Source organism: Hermetia illucens, chromosome 6 (assembly GCF_905115235.1).
Source record: "Hermetia illucens chromosome 6, iHerIll2.2.curated.20191125, whole genome shotgun sequence".
Classification (NCBI taxonomy): Eukaryota; Metazoa; Arthropoda; class Insecta; order Diptera; family Stratiomyidae; genus Hermetia; species Hermetia illucens.
This window is the reverse complement of record NC_051854.1, coordinates 874,377-896,751: the sequence shown is the minus strand read 5'-3', so window position 1 is coordinate 896,751 and position 22,375 is coordinate 874,377. Positions and strand designations below refer to the sequence as shown.

General features: G+C 40.6%; 1 protein-coding gene across 1 annotated transcript in view; it reads right to left on the bottom strand.

The window, feature by feature from the left end:
• LOC119660206 (baculoviral IAP repeat-containing protein 6) overlaps positions 1 to 20,599 on the bottom strand; it is a 33,075-nt gene extending 12,476 nt beyond the window's left edge. The window contains exons 1-21 of the mRNA XM_038068642.1: positions 20,319 to 20,599; positions 19,688 to 20,001; positions 12,123 to 14,326; positions 11,786 to 12,024; positions 11,489 to 11,710; positions 11,076 to 11,210; positions 7,392 to 7,866; positions 7,074 to 7,334; positions 4,717 to 5,137; positions 4,544 to 4,661; positions 4,171 to 4,478; positions 3,544 to 4,104; positions 3,282 to 3,473; positions 3,007 to 3,218; positions 2,676 to 2,944; positions 2,435 to 2,619; positions 1,103 to 1,333; positions 894 to 1,043; positions 721 to 838; positions 558 to 617; positions 58 to 488 (exon numbers count right to left, since the gene is read on the bottom strand). Coding sequence (XP_037924570.1) covers positions 58 to 488; positions 558 to 617; positions 721 to 838; positions 894 to 1,043; positions 1,103 to 1,333; positions 2,435 to 2,619; positions 2,676 to 2,944; positions 3,007 to 3,218; positions 3,282 to 3,473; positions 3,544 to 4,104; positions 4,171 to 4,478; positions 4,544 to 4,661; positions 4,717 to 5,137; positions 7,074 to 7,334; positions 7,392 to 7,866; positions 11,076 to 11,210; positions 11,489 to 11,710; positions 11,786 to 12,024; positions 12,123 to 14,326; positions 19,688 to 20,001; positions 20,319 to 20,493 — 7,281 coding nt within the window. The 5' untranslated portion in view covers positions 20,494 to 20,599. The remainder of the gene's footprint in view (positions 1 to 57; positions 489 to 557; positions 618 to 720; positions 839 to 893; positions 1,044 to 1,102; positions 1,334 to 2,434; positions 2,620 to 2,675; positions 2,945 to 3,006; positions 3,219 to 3,281; positions 3,474 to 3,543; positions 4,105 to 4,170; positions 4,479 to 4,543; positions 4,662 to 4,716; positions 5,138 to 7,073; positions 7,335 to 7,391; positions 7,867 to 11,075; positions 11,211 to 11,488; positions 11,711 to 11,785; positions 12,025 to 12,122; positions 14,327 to 19,687; positions 20,002 to 20,318) is intronic.
• Between the last annotated feature and the right edge of the window lie 1,776 nt (positions 20,600 to 22,375).

The following is a 22,375-nucleotide window of genomic DNA, read 5'->3' as shown; positions in this document are numbered from 1 at the left end:
TACAAAGTTAAAGTTTAGTAAAAGTTTCAACTCAAGACAGCCAGCATTTATTATTACTTGCAAATGTAAATCAGCAAAGATGTTATCAAAAACATTTTTAAACACTTCACAAGCTTGTTGGCCACTATTGTATTCTGTTCCCGACCAAGCTAGTGTAATGTTTTCTGGCCAAGCTAACAGCTCGGACGATGAAAAATCCATTTCATTCGTTGAAATCTGCGGCAACGAATCATACAAATCTAGTGACGGGGTCATGGTCAATCGACGAATCAGAATCTCAACATTCGTATCCAGTCCATAATCCAAACGGGAATCCAGCGCACTCGAGACTGATTTGCAGAAGAAATTGAAACTGTTCTTACTTTGTGATAGATTGTCTTTCTTTATCAGATTTCTTCCTCGGTCGACTATGTCGAAATCATGCAAAAATTCATCGAGCTCCGCATCTTCACACTCAATCAGTGATGGCAACTGACCGTATTTTACAGCTTAACCGACGAAAATGTAAATTAGTTCTAATGTTCTAATGCGAGTAACTCCAAGTTGAGAATACTTACTGTCAGCATAGCTAATATCTTTCACGACTTGCGAGTTTTGTAGTAGACTTTGCTGTGATTCTGAGAAATAAAAAAAACCATGGTGTGAGAATTGGCCCTTGAAGATCAGTTTTCATTAAAGTGACTGCTTCTCTGTTAACTAGAGCATTAGTGGCAACCGTACCTGATATATCGATTGCGGAGTCATCGATCTCTACCACCCCCTCCATTAGGTTTCCATCGTTGTTTTCATTGTCATCGTCGAATGTTTCCTTGAAGTTTTTATCAGCATCCAAAAGATCCTTAAAAACATCTCATATGTAAAGAAGCAAACATATAAAACAAATTAATATATACTTGGAGCAAACATGTAATCGTATGCACAGCCCACGGTTGTTGCTGATCATTCCAAACAGCCAGTCTTATCAGTTGTTCCAGTTGATTTGATGTTATAACTTTTGACAATTGAATGGACGGTTTACAAGCTGAAACTAATCTTGCAATCACCTAAGAATGAAAAACAAACGACTTAATTTTCAATTTCTCCCATAGATGCGTAAGCAAACCTTGCAAGTTAACAAAAACAGGTCCATGTTGCAAGTAAAGTCCATTTCTAGAATCAATCCAATCAGTCCGCGAATAACAATCAACAAATTGGCAATTTTTGTAGATTTTAATCCTTGATCAAATGAATTTTCCGGCTCTGCAGGAGGGTCTTTTGGTGGCTTTGGGGCTGCGTTGTGTTTATTTATCTTTGGTTTTGATTTACCGATCAATTCCATGAACACTTCAGGAAACTGAAAAAAGAACATCCAATAAATCAGATTACTATTATTCAAAACTCCATTTAGTGACACAGGGATTGGTTTCTGAGTCCATGGAAGCTGTTTGTTTTGATAAGCAAGTCGAATACAGCTAGCGAATAAGAATAATGAAATCGAAACGTGTGCACGGAAACATGGGGCTCCGCGTATACAAAACCATCATAGGACGAATGCTATGCTATCGATACGAAACCTGAATCCTAATCCAAGACTCTGAAAATTTGCTAAATACGTTCGAAAGTCCTTGGGCGAATTTTTGGGAGCAGTTCACGACCGTGATGGATGGCCCATCCGGTACATCCATGAGTTGTATGAACTGTACGATGGGCTAGAAGTCTGGAAATTCGTTAAATTACAACGCCTTCAGTGGGCAGGGCATGCTTAACAAATGAGCGACGATCGCATGCCTAAAAAGTTGACGGAGGAAGACCTAGGTTTCGTCACGGAAACCATGAACCTTCCGCAAACTTATAAGATGCTTAATGTATCTCGCCCAAACCATACGGCTGGGCATTGCGAACGCCATGAGTGCGCTTGGCTGATGGAACAGCTACAAGATACAGCAATTAGCGTCGAAACGAGTCCTAAGATATTTATAAGGGACTGCATCAACAGACTTCGGGTTTCAGATTACGAAGCAAAAGATTGGCGAATACTTGGATCTAGACGGGTGAAACTGCTAAACGGGCAGATGATTGGAAACACAAACCAACTTTATTCTAAACGGAGCAAAAGCAAAGCCCCATTTGGGTCGATATTTCGACCGAAGAAATCTCCAACACAACGGAACTGCTTACAATTCACTCATCCCCACACGCAACTGTCTCGCTCACTCTCTCCCTTGGTCAATATCTGAGAGCCCAAGCCATTATTACAATCCATGTTTTATTAGAACGTTTCTACGAAATGCAATAAATGCCGCATTTTTCGCTTGCTCCCTTCCGTTGCTTGTGTTAACAACTTTCATTACACAAATATGTCTAACTTGAATTGATTGTGACAGGTCTCATGTATTATATCATGTGCTTTTCTGTGTTCTTGGAACAACAATTCATGTATTTTTTTTTCACTCACCTCACTCTGAAATATCGACATTTTCTTACTCCAATCTGAATATGAAGAGATCCCGTTATATTTATTCTGTTGTATAATTCGCTTCTTGAAGCATCTTGGTAATGTTTTTCCCGAGCTCGATGATGATTGCGGTCGTGACTTTGAAATATCCGCTTCGCACGACATGAACTCCCATCGATTTGAAGCTGCAAAAAACGAGTAATTGAGATAGTTGATTATTTCCAATAGAACCAATACTTACATTTATCCTTTTTCTCAGTGCTGCCGTCCAAACAAACGGATAAAAATAGTAAAAGCCAAGTAATCAACTGTAAATCGGACTTAGACCACAATGAGCTGCTCGTCGATTGACTGCTTTCACCGTCCCGTAAATTCTCGTTTCTATTGTATCGCGGTGAAATTGGGGCTAGTAGTTTTGCTAAAGTCTTGAGAATCGCATCAATTACAATTGACCTACATGCCCCCATCATTATACTCTTACGTCCGAGATAAGAAAGGAGGAAGAAAACCCTGCCGAGAAAAATCATGCAATTATTCGTCTATCAGCATTTTTCGTATAAAATTCACATTACCTGTCTTGCGGAAACAGCCGCGTATTTTGTGATGAGTAAAGAGTGCAGAAAATATTTGCAAGGAAATCGCCCCACCAACTTTGAAAACAGCACATTCGCACTAGGAGCGAACAAGTAGCTAATTGTATATGGGCATCTCCTGAAACCACTAACGTATTGAACAGCGTATTGGCAACATCGATGTTAAAGAAAGAATGCAGTGAAAGAACATTCTGTTTGACGAAAAAATGAACATGTTAGCTTAGTTTCCTTGCACAATCCATGGAAAGAATTACCTTGGCACCATATTCAATGGTGAAATGTAATAAGATTTCTACTAGACTTTCACTCAATGTTCGCAACTTGTCCCTAGACGCCGAAGCGAGTGTTTGGCTGTGAGTAGGAGCCTTGTTCGGATCCAAAGAGGAGTCAAGACGATCGATCACGTTGCGAATGATGTTGAGCTGATGTTGCAAGTTTATGCATTCCTTTTTAAAAATAATAAGTGAATTTATTAAAAGAAAATGCAAACTATTTCTGTAAAGTGAATGCACTTACATCATACATGCTCACAATCTTAGCGTTATCGATTTGATTATCGTCATCCTTTAATTTATTGATGTATGCATGCATATGTGCGATGTTGCACAACTCGCTATTCAGTATTGGCGTGAGTAGCTCAATCAACTTACTACTCGAAAGACTATAGCGACAATGAACATCGTCGTAAAGCGATTTTAACGCTTTTATTTGGCCACTAATGTTAGCAGGATTCGCTTTCACATAATTCAATACTGAAAACAGGAAAGTGTTGTATTTACAAATTATTTCATGAAAAAATGATGACTTACAAGGATCTGAGTAGGCATCATTCTCCAGAATAACCACGTGTCCATAAAAATAGCCAATCGGAATCTTACATCGTGTCGCTGACATTCCATAACGACCAATAATTGTAATTTTCATATAACGACAAATCGGTGGAGGTTGTAGATCACTCAAAACAAGGGTCTTCACTCCAATATCCTGTGTGGCCACTAGTCTGGTGCTGTCAGTGTCTTCATTTAAGCACCAGATATCGATGAATAGAGATGCAAGCTCGTCACAGGCTGGAATAACCTTTTGACGAAAAGAAAGTTGTCATGAAAATAAAGAGAACTATTACAATGAGCCAATCTCACTTACCATGTCAGTAAGTAATACAGGTGAACCGAAATCAATAACAACGTATCGACGAGCGCCCGAATGAATACGATCCACAACCACCATCTGCTTGGGCGGCACAGACAGCAATTTATGCCAAGAGAATATACTGTTGTAATCTTCGCAATTTCCACCCTCTGTCATGTATTTCTTTATACGATTTGCGAGCTTGTTCTCTGCACTGAGCTCATCGGAGGGATTGTAATCATCCTCTTGATATTGAGCTGAAGTTTTAGGTTTGATTTTATGCGTTTTGTCTGTTGCCATTGGAAATGACTCGCTTGATTCGACTGCAGGAAGTAATTCTTGAGATAGCAACAATAGTTTACCCTATAATTCAGATTAAGCAACCTACCAACTCCATTAGGTTTAATCGTAACCAATTCGTCTTTCATTTTGTATTTTTTCAGTGCTGAATTGACAAACTTATCAACCAAAATGTTTTTCACGTTATTCATAATATCATCATTCATCTAGAAAAAAGAATCCTGTAACCTTTGATATCTGAAGGAGACAAAAAATAATTACATTATCCTTGTCTGCGTCCTTCTTTGCATCGAAAAATCCTTCAACATTATTGTAAAGCGGTGTCGATGTGACAATCTCTTCCATTGTTATGTTCGACGCAGTGCTTGATGTTAACGCATCCATATTTTCAATTCGCGTTGCCTCGGACGCTGCTAAGCAAGTAAAATGCAAAGGTTCGACTTCCAGTAGTCCTCGTACCTGATTGCTAATTCCTTTGCGTTTAATAAGATGTGGAAATGATCGTAACTCGATACCGTCAATCGAGCTTAGTTTTTTAATTTCTAAACCACATGGTGGCCAGAGCCCAGGATTTGATTTTATAATGTTTGCGAGGGTGTTGGGTGTTGAATTACTGCGTGTCAGGGGTGGCAGCTCCATGTCGAATATGTCCGGTTCGAAAGGAAATCCATTAAGACCATACCTGTGTAGTGGGGAATATTAACATTTTTTCATTTATTTTGTCTGGCTTATGGAGGAATCGATTTGCGATATCAGCCCTTTAATCAAGCAACCTGGTTGGCAACCAAGTTACAATTCATTCGTCGCAAACCATGCAAATTAGCAGCTTCATTACGTTCTAAGATCTTGACGAGTCAAAATCGTATGATAAGCAATCGTTATTGTTGCTTTACACACTCAAGCCGCAAACCACTGCAACTTGGTTCCCAATCTAAGGCCCAGATATGAAAATTTTTTGATGTTCTTGCAACCGAGCAAGCTCACAAACGTGCAATTTCGCTGCAACTTACAACTTGGTAGCTCATCTGTGCTTGGCCATCGGCTTATACGACAAACGAGAACTTTCCATGAAATATAGATCTGAGGAATGAGGAGTTATTTGACCAGCATTGCAAACTGGGAGGCATTAACCGAATCCGAATGGAAGCAGTGGAAACACACCCTATTGCTGGACCTATTTGGATAAAGCTAGTTAATCCTGTAATCGCCTGTGATTCTAAAAGCACCCAAAGTTGAATGTTAGAAAGCTTTCCAGGATAGTTTCGAATTTAATGTAGCTAGGAAACATTAATTTATCAAAGCCTGTCCGAACATCTTAATGGTTAGAGCAAATAGTACAAATCTCATTAGTGATAGAGGGATTTGTATCGTGACTGGATGTCAAATACCGGTCGACAATGCTGACCAGTCTCTTCTCTCTCCCTCGGATGAAGTGCTCTGAAGACCTCCTCTATTGGATTGTCGCTGACTTCACTTTACACGGCTAACTCTAATAGTTTTCACAGCAAAGCTGGAAATTCAATTGTCATTAACAGACTACTTCACATAACATTCTTCTCCATGTAATAGCAAATTGGGGCCCCGTGATCGAAATTTCAACAGAAAAGAAAGTTAACGACAGGCCCATTGGTAAAAGGAGAGTCAAAATGAAAGTCTATTTTTAGCAACTATTCGCCAAATACATCGAGAGATTAACGGCTAACACTCAATCAATTCAATCAAAAGAATAGTGTATTAAAGTTGCTGAAAGATGTCAAATTAAGAAGTTAGTTCCTAAGACTTGTGTGAATTGAGAAAACATATCTTTCAGTTTCGTGAAATAACCAAGTATTCAAGAGAGAGAAAAAGAAAGAAACAAGCTGGGAAATCGGAGGCTGGACGCTTTAGGTATGAAAGGTTTTGTGTTTCCTTATGTAAGGAATCACTCGTACATATTAAAAATTCAATTGTGCACTATTTTCCATGAACTATTTACGCAAATCAATTGATGAGTTTGAATTGCTATAAATTTGGCACTAATAGCAGGATTTCTTTCCAACTTTCCAACGTCATGGGCAACGCTACTTATCCTCTATCTACTGCAGTTTGGTACTCTCAGGATGAACTTAATGGGGATATTCCGGTCAATTTCAAAAGGTTGGAAAATATTATTATTAGATTTATTTGAACAAATCGGAATGGGGTGTTTTTTGAAGCTTGAGGTTCATATAGACGCATCACCCTGGTTTTTACAAGATCTTCGAGTTGGTCAGTTTGCACATTTTAACCCATAACCATGATTTACGATTAGCGTAGAAACTGGATTTCTGCATTTCATGATTGCATTTGGAGAAAAAAAGTACATCACTTCTTTGCATGTGTGAGGAGCCCTCTTTAAACCACGCAAATTTATGTTACTCACTGTGCTTGGGATAGTTCCCATATGTTTTTCAAATTTCGTTTTAATTTGTTTTGGAGACAAATGACAAACACACAACCACCTGATTTTAATAAGGTTTTGTTTTACACAAAATATTTCCGGGAAGCACATATGTTATAATTCCAAAATTGATACAATTAGCAGAAATATTGAGTGAAAGATCCCTTAGCCATAAGAATTTAATAATAAATCACGTTACCTTGATCCCAGTAATGAGTCGAACAAGTTCCATCGTTTGTTGATTTCTCCAGTTATATTCATTAACAATTTTACACAACATTCTGATATGGCGACATGAGATTCGGGGCTGGACGTAGCTGATATAAGAAAGGTGAACCAACGGACAGCACTTGAATATTTTGATGTAATAATGAACGGTAAAGATGAGACAATGGCAATTCGAAGCGACGCGTCAAAGCTGTACTTCTGATGAACATCGTTTGGTAAATTTCGAACTCCTCTACAATAGTAAATTATCAACATAGCATCCAGAATACTTCATGCAAATTGTACTTACTCCGAAACAATTAGAATGAATTTCACAGCTTTGTGAGCCAATGTACGATCTCCGTTAATAATGCACGACATTATTAACTTCTTCAAATACTGCTCCACAATCGCAACACATTCCTTCTGTTGAGTCGCCATATCCATATTTGAATTTTCACTAAAACATCCGGAACTTCCCGCTGATGATTTCTGTGGTGTTTCATTTCCTTTATATTTACTACTTCCGCTCCCTCCTCCACCACCGCCCCGATCCATCATTTTGGGCGATCGGAATCGCGTCAATCGTATGGAACAGATCCATATGAGGATATCAATTGAAATGTTTTGTTGTAATTTTGAAGTATCACAGGCAAGTTTAAGCAAATTCTCAAGAAATCCATTCGATTCGAGCATTGCAAACCGTTGCATACGATCATTTATGATTTTATTATCAGTTTTTGTGCTACGAACAGTGATGGAAATTTCGTGTAGCCAATCACATCCTTTTGAGATAGTAGAGATGTTTATTTATTATTAGTCAACAGTACTTTTTTTGAAAAATATAAATTAAATTATAAAGGAAAGCTAACGATTAACATCAAACACGCTATAATAGTGAAGCATTATGTATTAATCAAGGAAAAGTCGGTGCAAAGTATGCATTTGGAAAATAAGGATAAGCAAATGTCTCTACGACTGCTGCTGAAAACTAATAGGTTAATAACGTTGCATCTGTCATTTTCCAAACGATGACTTTAGCGGTAGATGGTAGAGATTATAGATATCATACAATAACTTGTTTGTGTCTGCATCATATAACTATTTGAGAGGCAAATATTCATAGGGGATGGTTTTAACTGTGCGCTTTAATATGAAAAAACCTGCGATTAAGGCTGATATTAGTGAAAGAACGCGTCTTGAATAGTTCCATTGCTTCAAGAACGGCAATTTTGATGTAAATTGGATTTTGTACGACTTGGAATCTACATATCTTGAAAGACGTAATCCCAAGCCCAAAAAGTCATACGAATTTCCCAGTCGATGGCCAAATCGAATATTCACAGCTCCAAGCTCATACTCTCTCTCATTTATAATAATCAGGGCCATGAAATGTGTTGAGCACTTCATTCAAGACCGTAGCGGTACACTACAGTACATTCTAGGAGGCAATGTGGTTAGCATTGCGCTCGCCCGAGATTATTACCCGGATTTGACTCAGGTACTCATTCACAGCTTCGTCGGCTGATATTCGACGTCGATACATGATACAAATCTCCCTGCCACCGGTAAGATTTGAAGTGCAATCTTCCGTACGACAGCCTTGCGCTCTAACCACTCAGCTATTCGGACACATGACAGATTGTAAGGACCTGCCTCAATAAGAAACTTCAGACATCCCGGTTTCGCACCTACGCCATCGCTCCATCTCAGGCAGGAACGGCCTCGTTTTCTTTTTCTACCATAGTTATTGCACTTATAGACTTTGCGGGCTGGATCATCCTCATCCATACGGATTAAGTGACCCGCCCACCGCAACCTGTTGAGCCAGATTTTATCCACAACCAGAAGGTCATGGTGTCGCTCATAGATTTCGTCTTTATATAGGCTACGGAAACTACGGAAAATAAACCAACATCTAAGTGTTAAGTGTTAATCGACTAAATAACCATCCATGACAAAATTTCGGCTTTATATATATATACTTCAGGTCCCACGTGGACAGTTATTAATTATGCGGTCCTTTATACATCTTACAACTCTGTTACAATTTTTGTTTGCTGGACCCTTAGCACTTTGATTCCCAACTGACATAGAAACGCAACATGAACAGTGATAAACACGTCCCCTTCCAACAATCTTTTCTTGAACATAAACATCCTACTTGTTATTTTTCTCCTTTAAAATTAGATTATGGGAATATTTCTATTATTTTTTTAATGCCAATAAGGGTCAGGGTTACACCTGACTAAGCTGGGTAGTCCGAGAGGTGGATGGTTATATACCACAGCAGGCTGACTATAAAGATCTGAGCTGGCTGGACTCTGCCTCCTTGTTCTTATCACAGCAGTCATGATCTTAGGTATTTGTGGCATCAAAACGGCGTACCACATCGCTAATTGGGCTCCTCGGCCACTGATACCTTGGGAAACAGCGCTCGTAAGGAACGATACCATAAAGTTCCCTCAACCGGCGTGTATTCCAGATATAATATCAAAATTAAGAAACTTCGTATATGTCTTAAGGGGATGCCGATGCTTTCTTGAAAGCCTATACAGGTTGGGTGAAGTGCTGGAAACGATATGTTGACCTGGAAGGACATTATTTTGAAGTTTTTATACATTAATAAACCTATTTTATGAATTTCTCTGAATTCTGTGACAGACCCTGAAGAAAGGGGCCTGTAGAATAGGGCCAACAGGCAGCCACTGGCCCTTCAAAAAAAAAGAAAAGCAAATTTTTCAATTCCAGACACTTACGATAGAAATTGCAAGTGGAATGTCAAAAAGAAAGATGGCTAGGATAATAAGCTATCCTTGGATGCGCCTAATTAAGCAAGAAGGAATTTCGCTGTTGGGAAAAACGTATTCACAAACACCCCTACCAGCTCAAGATCCCGTCCCACTTTTTACCCCATCCAACTATAAAATGGTGTCCGGTTAGAGCAAGAGGCTGCCGTACGTAAGGCCGCGGTTTAAATCTCACTAGTAGTTCACTCCTACAGGGTACTGTAATCCTGTAGTGTACCGTTACGGTTTTGAATGAACTGTTCTAACACACTTTAAGGCCCTGATCCAATTGGATTTTTGCGTCAAAAATTATCATTAACTATAAAATGGGGATTGAAAAGAAGCTCGAGAAATCGTAAATTTTGCGCTATGTGAATTTCGTTATGGTCCCAAACCACCACGGTCACAGAGGTACTAAAGGATGATCCAAACCGAATGCATTTCAAGCTTTTCTGCCCAAACGAAAATTGAGGAAAAGGCAATGATGGAGTGTCTACTCGAGAATTGATTTTTCTTGATAAGTCTATAAAATTACTTCACAGTTGTGTTTGGGTTGGAGGGCGAAAATTGTGTTTTCACCCCCTTAAAAGAACATTTCATCTCATCATTCGACGCAAATTGGATGGGTCTCAATTTCCATGAAATCTTTGGTAATAAAACTAATTGGGTTTCAAGAGAGGAAGTAAATTGCTTCCCAAGTGGTCGGTCCATCATCAAGTGGGTGCGGACTCAGGACTCCCAGCATACTCAACAAAAAATGGCTTCCAATTGTTTTCAGATAATAACCAAACAGTGCTCCAAAGAACTTTCTACAGTAAAAACGCACAGCACAAACATTTTGTTAGCTTTGGCAATATTGCAAATAATGGAACCACTATCGAATAAGTTGGAAAACACGAAACCAAATTTAGGAGACTATCGCCTTGATTCGTTCAATATCGCAACACAATTCAATCCTTTCTTGATTCCCCGAGAATTAACGAAAATAACAAGTACGCCTTTTTTTCCAACTCATCCGACGGAGCCCACTGTGAACACCAAACATGCTTGCTTTTTCAAACTAAATAACAAAACATTAACATATTAGATAGATGCGAAATGAATATATCGTTTGTATTTCAATAGTTCACTACCGTACCCTGCGACAGAAGCAAATCTACTGAAAAAAGTATTCTTTTCTTTTCTTCTTGTTAAACTTTCATTACCTATATAGTAATCATTTCGCGATTGTTTATTCGAAGAAGAATTTTGAGAGTATGTGGCGTTAGTCGAATTTTGTGATGAATTGTTTGCAAATGATGAAAACAGGAAGCGCATGACACCTTTTTTTCTAACGGGAACTGAAATGTTTTAATAGAGAAAAAAATATTCAATATTTCATTTTCCGTATAAACATTCTTCAGCTATAGAAAATTAAGAATATTTTTTAAGGACAGAATGAAAATCAGTGGAGGAATAAGTTCGTGGATGTGAATGTGTGGAATGTGATTTTATTACTCAAAATGGAAAAAATTAGTAAATAAATTTGAAAAAGCATGCATAGGTTAAGTCTCAAATTATGCTAGTGTCTTCTTTCTATGGAAAACTGATTAGTTAGCGTTGTCAACTAATAACGTACCTCTCGTCTTGCCCTGACCGTCTTTAGATGGATCTACCATAGTTTTTATGTGCAACAAAAAGTTGCGAGCCCTAGTCTTAAACAATTTTGGGCTAGTTAAAGTGACCAGACCGCCTTGGTCGCACAAATCCATGCAGGAGGACAATTCAATCGGTCCAGCTAATATTTCAGCATTGTGCGCTTGTAAATAGTCCTCCGTCAAGACTGGATTTTCATTAGAGCCTACAATAAAAACGCAGACAAATTTAATACGTTAAATAACAGTACACTGAACAACAAAATATTTGGTTAACAAACCTTCGTTATCAATCAAATTGAATTCAATGTTGTCGTCAACCGAAGAGTCGTTTGTCACATTTATTGTATGATGCGATTTCATTCGATATCCAAAGCCACTAGTATTCTGTTTGAGAAGCGTCACTTGTATTGCAGGCGGATTCGGGCATTGTTGATACAGCGAAAACTTCAAGTCAATATGCCCTAATGAAGATGGCTTTACCAGTGTTAATTCGATGGTATGTTCGTCCCAAGTCGTCCTGTAGCAAAACAATCATGAACCATAACAAATACTTGACCTTGTCTGAATTACGTTGCAAAACTCAACCTGAATTTGAGAAAATAGAAAATAACTTACGCATCATTATGTAAACGCCACGTCTTCGTTAAATGAGTGTCATCGCCCGGTCTCAAATGCTGTGGATGACGTCGCTGCTTCTGCGCCTGAACCAATTCATTCCAACATCCAGGCACTTCGGCAACAAACGGTGTTAGCATTTCATCGAATAACGTAAGCGAATAGAGTGATTGCAAGTCCGAAATTGTAAACTCGTTTTTGTACGCTAATAAATTCGGAGTCGGCGAAGAATGTGCACTATCCCCGGCAGGACCTACTAAATTTGACGATGTCAGATTTGCCTGAAGCAATTCCGCTTGTTTTTTCATGCAAATGTTCTTAGGACTGGCCGATGCTCCACCGTCAATTTCCGAAACATCTTGTTCACAGCCTGTTAACGATGTATCCGACGTGATCAAAAGGACATTGTCGTCATCCATCATTTCATCGGTAGAATCAGGATCAGTATCACGCAAAGCATAGAAAATCAATGATCCATTTTCTGTGCAACCACAAAGTCTCTCCAAACTTTTGCAATATGTCGCCGAAACAATTTTCTCACTCTTCAAACAAACATTCGCAATCGTACTCAGCGAATTCAATTGCAAAAGCTCCAGTGTACCATCCATGCAAACTAAACAAACAACTGAGTTTGCGTCCTCCGAATTGGCCGTTTGAATGCAGTTGTTGTCCAATTTGGGTATAGTGCAGATTTCTCGAGCTGTTTTGTCGTTATCAAACTCACGAGCAGTTAGGGGATGATCCTCAATCAGGCCGTATTCATTGATTTCGAAGACTTGAAGTTGAGAATTCACCACAAAGCTCATTGGAGTAGTGGTTGCATCCTCATCAACTTCCATTTTCAAAGTTTCATCCTCAATGTCTTCAATTACGAAAGATTCTGATCGCAAAAGTTTAACTAATACATGCTTCCCGTCGTTCACCGACAAAATATCATTAATCGTGAATACTTCCTGAGTGGGAGGAATAACGGCAACACAACTTATCAATCTACAGCTAATCTCATCTGGCTTCGTTCCAGTTACTATTTTTTGCATCTTTGAAGAATCGAGATTCTCTACTTTCGTAGTATCTTGCTCCTTCAGTGCTTTTTCGGTATCTTCAATGATCTTGCATGCAATCCCGACTTGTGTGCTATTGTCATCAAAATCCAGATAAAAAGACTTCTCATCTTCACTTACTTTCCACGGACACACTTGTCCTAGTTTCAGTTTCAAGAGACTCGAATCAAAATTTTCCTCAGACACTAGTTTAGCCAGTGCAGAGTCCTTCTCAAACTCAATCTTATCGCTGAAATCTGTCTTGATTGTGTCTTCTGATGGGAAACCTTTTTCCTTCAGGTTGACTGCGTCTTCTAGAACAAACGCACACAAATAGAGTTGCGATACGTCAGACGATTTATTCACAGTCACTCCTACTACAAATTTTGAACCTAAAATATTGGCTTTGGGACTTATCGAAGATGTCTTGTTAACAAATGCATTTTGTGATGATTCAGCGTTGGCATACATTGGCAAAACACTCATGGCTGTCGTTCGTGTGGAACTGATTTGATCGTCACCATCCAGAAAATCTTTTAGAAAATCCTGTATTTGAAATGTGTGCATCTTTCGCAATTGCCGCTCCACGCTCCAAATTGTCACCTCGTCCGACCCATCACTCGTGCACATAATGTGACAATGATCGGTATTTGATATCACACTGAACCCATCTGTCTGGATAGCAGGACTTGTGGCATATGTAACAGAGAGCGGCACGTTCTGTGTATATTCTCCTTTCACAAATGGACAATTAGGTGAGTGTCGTTCATGCTCACTCCAAGGTTCATCAGTCTTCTCCCAACAAACTAAACATACATTGCACGTAAAGCACATTGCACGATCTTCTCCAGTCGCGCTCGGTTGATGATAGAAACCGGCCTGTGCCATTTGATCGGGCAAAGCCCATTTGTAATCCATATGTGGCCATTTTTCAAAGGTTTGTCGGCGGGCATGTTCGGAATACATTAGACAACGTTCAAATGATGATGAATTCACGGTGTCGACAACGCGGGACCCAACTAGAAGATCGGTGAGACGTTCGTTTATCGCTGAAGCTATTGCTAAGGCGGGAATATGTCGTTCGAGTTGTTTTAAATTGAAAACTACATTGTTTGCCACAAGTTTTAAGCTGGAATATGGCAATTCAATGCAGACGGTGTTCCACTGAAATTCACAAGGAAAATTGAGTTGAGTTAAAAATATATACAATGTGAGGGTGGAAAATAAAGATAGTTTTATCCATATTATATGAAGATGACAGGTAGTTTACCCCAGTAAGCCAGAGAAGGGTAAAACACCATGGTAGAACTTTAATTTTGCAAAAGGAAAACGACAAGAGTAGCCCCCAAATCTCGAATCTGATTCAGTTGTGGGCGGATATCGGTGCAGAGAGGTTCGTAAAACTATCAAGAAGAGCATAAGGTGGGCTAAACGAACATCATAGGGACGCTTTAGTGAAGAATCTAACTCGTAGCCATGGATCAGGTAGCCTACGATCACAGAACTACACAGAAAGCAGCATGCAAAATTACAGCTTTGGACTGTAAGCCATATATAGCAAACAATTCCGAGACTTTGATATGCAGAATGCTGTCATTCAAGTGAGTAAAATGGGATTTAACTCGTTCCATGGACATAAATCTGTGAGCCCAGGTGACATTATTCGGACCCTAGTGATAAACGAAACAAATGTCTTAGGTCATATTTTAAAGGTGTATCGCATACGCTTTTTATTCCTAAAGCAGAGAAATCCACTTATTCGGGCGCAAAACGCTTCCGACCGACTTTCTACCAAAAAGACTAGTAAATCAGTTCATAAAAAATATGTTAATTGTTAAGTAATAAATCTATGGAGGCAGCACTACATGACGGAAGAAGCAAAGTTAAATCCGGAAAGGAGTACACCTTGATCGCATCCATGGGCATCGAACGTGCCTTCAACAATGCCTCGTTCATAGCGATTCGTGACGTGGCAATACAGAATGAATTCTATTCACTATTAATCAGTTGGATTCTTCAAATGTGTCCGGATGGCGGATACCTGAGTCAAATCAGGGTACTCTCGGATGAGCGCAATGCTGACCACATTACCTCCTATAGTATACTGTGGTGTACCATTATGGTCTTGAATGAAATGCTTCAACATACTTCAAGGCCCTGATCCAAAGCGCCTACGATTATAATTCTACACATGCTAGAGCGGAGAACAATCCAGATTGTAGTCGCTCGGAAATCTATTGAAGTAGACTCTTCCACTTTACGATTTAGTCGAATTAATTATCAGTTAGTTTGCGAACACAGGATGTAATCGGTTGCACTCGAATAATCAGATAATCCGCTTCTAGTGTCTCCGTAATAGGCTACCCACATTATCAGGGGTGGAAATCTAGCCGATAAAAACGGTTCGGTATATCAAAGCGTATCTCGACACTAAGCTAACCGAAATCCAGCTGATTGGTTTGGCGCAGTAGAAACCTTATGGGTGAGGACTCGTCATATTAAATTATTTTTGATATCGTCTGGTGACTGAGGATAATCTTGCTAACATCGGAAAGCTCAGGGAGCAAAGAGGGCAGACGCGGCATTCGAAGCTATCCTAACTCTACCCTCCATTTGTTTGGAGGTGAAATGGAAAACTGCAAAGGGCGAAATGACCTCAATATTACGACTGCCGACCATTATATTCAATTGGGCGGTTTCTGAGAATGGATCCGTGAAAAAAAATATCACTCTCACTCTCGCACCCCCTCTTACTCCACCACCTGCATATGAAAAGTACTAATCGAGGTTTTTCATTTGATACCCTACATAACTATATTCGGTGAAATAACCTTTTGTTTGGAGACACCCCCGTAAACGTAGAACGATGTTACACATTATATGTGTATCGATGAGATTAACTATTTCTAAGAAAATGGGTGTGACTGAAAGAACTCTGCCATGTCTTTTACATAGCATGCTAGTCTCAAGCCCAGGTAAAGGGGAAGGGTTTGAGACAACATACTTGTACTATCCTCAGTGAAACAAAAATAAAATGCTGAGATCAGGGAAAAAGATAAATAAAGTATGGTTGGAATTATTCCACTATGCTAAATCCTATCTAATCTCTTTTGCTGACAGGTCCTGCGATAAGCCGTCAAAGAAAATGCATCCAATGAACAAAATGATCGGACTGAGTAACAATAAGCCTCGGAGAAATCCTAGGGCGTCCACCTCAGTCGAGGCGGCAGGAGAGACCTCGGTTCTGTCGAGAAATGGCAAGGGTTGACAAATGGACGGCATCAGGAAACAAGTAAGTTAGTCAGAGCAAAACAAATACATGTCTGCACGCTAAATATTGGCACCTTCTCTGACAAAATCGAGGAACTCGCGCTCTACAAGAAACCTGATGGTGTGCTACCAAAAACTGCGCCACAGAACGCGAAAACGGTAAAAATGACTATCAATTTCTCTATTTTGGTAGCCCACACACTCAATACGGTTTTGGCATTACCATTTCAAAGGGTTGACGCCATCAAAGAAGTCGAACGCTTTGATGACTGGCTGATGAAGCTCACTATTATATCAGCTGATCGCACCATTCACAGCGTATACACCACAGGCAGGTCGACCTGATGCCGAGAGAGATTCCTTCTGGCAGCTTCTCGATGCAAAGACCTGCAACGTGCCTGCTGATGACTATATCATCATTGCAGACGACATTAATGGTCATGTGAATGAAAAGGCAGACTGTTAACAGGTGCAGGTGCATCGGAGTCACCAAACCAAGTAAGCAGTTCATCAACCGAGATACTTGACTTTGGAATCACGTTGTTGCAATGAAAATCCGTGAAAAGAAGCGCTACTACCACAAATTTCTCAACAATGAAGCGATGGCCAATTGCCGAAATCTTTACTATGAACTGGACAGTCGGGACGGTGGGAGAAGTTTGTATCGACTTGCCAAAAACCGAGACGGGCACACACAAGATATCGAACACTTCTGTTGCGTCAATAACAAGAACGGTACTTTTGTTTACCGACAGTCGAGTCGCGACGGATAGATGGGGAGAATATTTCGAACCGATTTCGACTGAAGGATTTGTTCATCCTCCACTTCCAAAAGCATTGCCGACATTTGGAGCAATTCCACCTGAAGTCGAGGAAGCAATAAAACGAATGACATCGTATTTGCCCTCTGGAAAGAGAAGAGCTAGACCCCAACACTGTGGATCAGTGAATTCTCCAATCGGATTATTGAGGAAGGTAGAACACATTCTGACTGGCTAGAAAGTATCACAGTTCCAATATGGAAAAAGAAGAAGAAAAAGAAAATTAGTTCAGCAGAATGTTTAGTTCTCCATCCGATCCGGTTACTTTCCCATACCATGAAAATTTTGGAACGCATTCTCGACAACCGTATTCGCTGGTAGGCTCTACGGAAACACTTAGTGCCAGAAGAACTCGTGCGCTGGGTCCAACTGCTCTACCACAATCCAAAAAGTAAATTTCGAAGTGTGGCCGATGTATCAAAACCGCTTCTTGTCTCTGTTGGTGTTCATCAAGGAAGCACCCTCTCACAATTCGTTAATGAACACTGTCACGCGGGACATCCAACGTCCAGCGCTCTGTACACTGCTTTGTGCAGATGATGCTTTCCTAGCGTCCAATAGCAAAAATTACCTCGAGCAACTTGTCCAAAAATGGAATGATGGCCTCATGCAATACGGTCTCAGATCGAATCTGATTAAAACTGAATTTTTGCCGACCAATCCCCATGAAACAGACACAATCACTGTCAATGGCAGTAACCTGCCCAAAACTAGGCGATTCAAATATCAATGAAGAACTGCGTTGGCAAATTGCTTCACGCAATATCGCAACCTGGATAAGTGGCGTTCCACGGTTGACGTTCTTTATGTTCGACGCATCAACGAACGTCTCAAATCTAAAATTTACTGCAGTGTCGTCCGTCATGTCGCCCCTCTATGGTTCTAGTTCCGTCCCCACGTACTCGAGGCGGCCGATCAGACCCGAGTCTGCAAGGAACTCATCTGAAGTGGCTCTGCCACGAAGCCTCACCGGAGGTTATCTGGTACCATGGGAATCGGGATGGCCTTCTGTGAGCATATGCTCCAGGAGAAATCCTGGAGGATGTGCTCTCGGCCCGCTTTTTTCGGTTGGCCCCCTAGTGGGGGTTTCATGGTGGTTGTTATGCCTACATCGCGGGCAGAGCTCCTGGGAGCTCAAGCGTGGAGTTGCGCTGTACAACTCGGGTGCCGTACCCCATAGTTGCGGCAGAGGTGTTAGATAGGCCTCGCATTCACTGGTATGAATGCTGAGCCTGCACTCAGTATAAACCAGGACCGCTGTGCCTGCATGGCGGGGCTCTGATTGTAGTCCCAAAATCAATCCGTGTCCGAAGAGGACCGTGGGATTAAGCCTTCACGGCAGGTACTCACGCTAAACCCCCAGGACTTTCGTGTCCCTCTATGGTTCTGAGAATTGGCCGACTATAAGTGGTTAGAGCGCTGGGCTGTCGTAGCGGAAGGTCGCGGTTCAAATCTCGCTGGGGGCAGAGGAATTTGTTATCGTGATTGGATGTCGGACACCAGTCGACTCAGCTGTGAATGAGTACCTGAGTCAAATCAGGGTAATAATCTCGGGCGAGCGCAATGCTGACCACATTGCCTCCCACAGTGTACTGTGGTGTACCGTTACGGTCTTGAATGAAGTGCTCTAACACACTTCAAGGCCCTGATCCAATATGGATTGTTGCGCCAACGATTATTATTATTATTATTATTATAAAAGACAATGAACAGCGTCTTGCGATAATGGACACGAAGATGTTATGTGGGACTAGTGCGTAATACACCTAAATCATATCCGGAATGAGGAATCCGGAATGTGGCAAAATTGCAAGAGAGGCGACTTCGATGGTATGGTCGCGTAATTCGTGCTAACGAGAATTCAAAGTCGGCGGTAAGCGACCAAAAGGCCGGCCGAAACAACGGTGGCTTGATACGACCACGACGAGCCCACTTGTGAATTTCAATAAGGTTTTGTTTTCCACAAAACCTTAGAAAGAAGGTAGTCCAGCAGAAAGTTAAATGTGCTATTTAAATATGTGAAAAGTATTTTTAAAGCTTGTATCAAAATATAAACGGCTACATGAGGCTAAGTAAGGCCTCCTTGTTATCACCGAAAATAACACCCAATTTAGGTTGAATTTAACATGGGCACTTGAGGGACTCCCCCCCAAATAACGACACCATCTCCTCAGTAAACAAACTAGATGATTCATGAAGACTACAGCGATTACAACCTCATATGTGATTGTTCACCCGACTCTGCAGCTACGTTTGATTGTAACGATAGTAACACCCCTGCTAATGGGCTGTCATCGGGTAAGCAATTGAATTGATCTCCGACACAGGTTTTGCGAAAGGACCAAGCAGGCTTCCAGATGGGGTTTGGATATAACGTTTCATTATTTCCCTAAAACAAAGGATGAGGAACCAGTTAGTAACAAATAACACTTACCCTCTGGGCCTTGATGCTCTTCTTCACATTGCTGTGCGCCTCCTTAATCTTTTCCAACAGTTCATTGCTCACATCCGACGGACACTCCACTCCATGATCCTCTAAACTTTGCAGGCTCTGCTGGAACAATATCGCCTCCGACAGAAGCATCTCCAACCGGACGATGTCATCGTTCTGTGGAACGGGTGTCTGCAGTATTGTATCCAACAATAGTACGCCATTGTAGTCACCCCGCAATCCCAGATTTCTGTTGTCCCAGAACAGAATTTTCTCCTGTAACGGCAAATATCGCCCGCGAACTCTATGCTTGCCCTCTGAAACGATTACATTACGAAATATTGAGCGAATGCTGACGCAAAGCCGATTAGATGGCAAACGCCACAACACGAAAAATAGAAACACAAATCATGTGGCAAAGGCTCATTGACTCTATCGTGCGCAGCCCCGGGGGCGGGGTGGTCCGGGATACGGTCAGAGCCCCAGACGGGGTGGGATTTCCGGGACTTTTGGTGGAATGTGCTTCGCACTAAGCGGACTTTCCGCCGCGGAAACTCATGCAATCGCCCGCGAACACGTTCGAAAACACTACCGGACCGCGCCGCCACCACGCACAACGAACCTAAGCACTCACCTGATAATTTGCACGACTTTAGAATCACAGTCGAATGAACGTCGAGCACCTTCACTTCATTTTCACGGTTAAACACTAGAATCACATTGAGACTCGAATGGTACGTGATCGTGCTCGATTGTGTGCCGATATTTAGAAAACCATCTTCCTTCAAAATGAATTGGTCGCTTGCCATTTTTCACGCGGAAAAGAAAAAATCCAATGTTGTTCGTCGTCATTCATCCGCGATCCGCCATCAGAATTTCAGAGAAGATTGCAATTTGACAATGACACTCGCGTCATCTCGCTCGAACTAGCGTGATGAAAGAGAGGGCGGTAGTCAGGAGAACTCACGCAGTTGTTGAGTGGGGCGATGTAAACAGAGCAAATTTTCAGGCATTTCAATTGGACAGACTGAAAACGATGCTGTCAATCCCCGAGCTTTACGAGAGGTTGCATACTTTTCATGGACATTGGTGGCCGTTATTCGCAACATAACCTCCAAATAACAAGTTTAATCTTCGGGCAAAGAATTAAACAGGTGTGCGAGCAAGGATTTTCCAAATATTTACTTTCTGAGTTCAGATAAGAAATCGCTCACAAATAATGTGGTTTGCGATAGAAGTTCAATGAAAACGGTTTCAGATAAGGAATGACACCACTGCCTCAAGCTGAATAACATACTCCACAGCCCGCAATAGCAAGAAGATTCCAACCCATATGTTCTGCAGGGGCCTTATTTGGTCACAGAGGAATATCCGCTTTCTTAATTGAGCTATGAAAAGACTTCGGGCAGGGATAACGAATCAATGTGAAGTGGTGGTGAAACATGATGAATGCTCTTCGAACAAAAAGACTTGGTCTTGTTTGTGATATGGAAAAAGGCAAGGCAAGGCAAGTACTGTAAGTATTATTATAATTAATTGAAAATCCAGTCCTCGTACTACTCCATTTACGGGGTGGTATTTTTCTCAGACTAAAGTCTCTTTTTTTTACTTGAGTCACCAGTCATTTGTCCAGTTGCCACACTCCCCTTCCGGACATTATATTCAATGTTATTCATCTATCTCTTCTTGATATGTTTGCCGTATACCTAGAAATGTATGCATGGATATGTAACTTGTGAAGGATCAAGATCATCAACCTACCAAAGTTCACTAAGTGAATATTTCCGTTTCATTCGTTAAGACCAGGTGCCCCTGGTTATTCCTCTTTTCAGTGTTCATTATTCCCCAAAAACTTTACATCCTCTGTACGAATCGGGAGCAGTTTAATATGATATGAGAGGCTGTCTCGGTCTCCAATATGACAACCATCATTGCGGTTTCTACCTTGGGATTTCGGCAAATTAAATTAGAATCCGTATGCTGCAAATCTCACTCTCCCTTTATTATAAGGTCGAAGGGAGACAGTTGCAACAATATTTCCACTGCAAAAACCTGTGAAATTTTCCTTAAAATTGTAGCGAAACCTATAAAATATTTTAATAACTATTTAGAAGCTAACTTGAATATAAAAGGTTAATTATCTTCAAAATAATAGCTCTGTGAGCAAGCCAACGAGGTTACAAATCATACCAAATTAATTTGTCTGAGTAAGCAGCAGGATAAAAGTATGTAGCTCTTCCTACTACAATATATTTTTATTGCTCGTATATACGTATTTCGGGGGCTACTTACTCTCTTCTTTAGTACTTTAGCTACAATCATCATAAATTGCGCGGTATTTCTAGCGATTAAATTATTTGAAATAATAAAAGCTGCTTTTTTTATTTGTGTTATTTATTGGTCCTGCAAATACCGATATAACAAGTCTTGTTAACACTGATGAAGGAAACAAGTGGTTCCCGAAATATCGGTATCTTGCAAATACCGACATTAGCGAATAGAAAAAGCAAGTTTCTATTATTTCAAATAGTCAAAGATACATATGTAGGTACAAATTGTGAAAAAGAGGTACGCATGCAAGTAGAGATGATATTATGCTTTTTGTAATTAGCAGTAATTGGGTGGTGCGGTTCCTACATTTGTAGGTAAGTTCTTTAATAAGTCTCGATGCACAGTTTCCCTCGCCTGTGT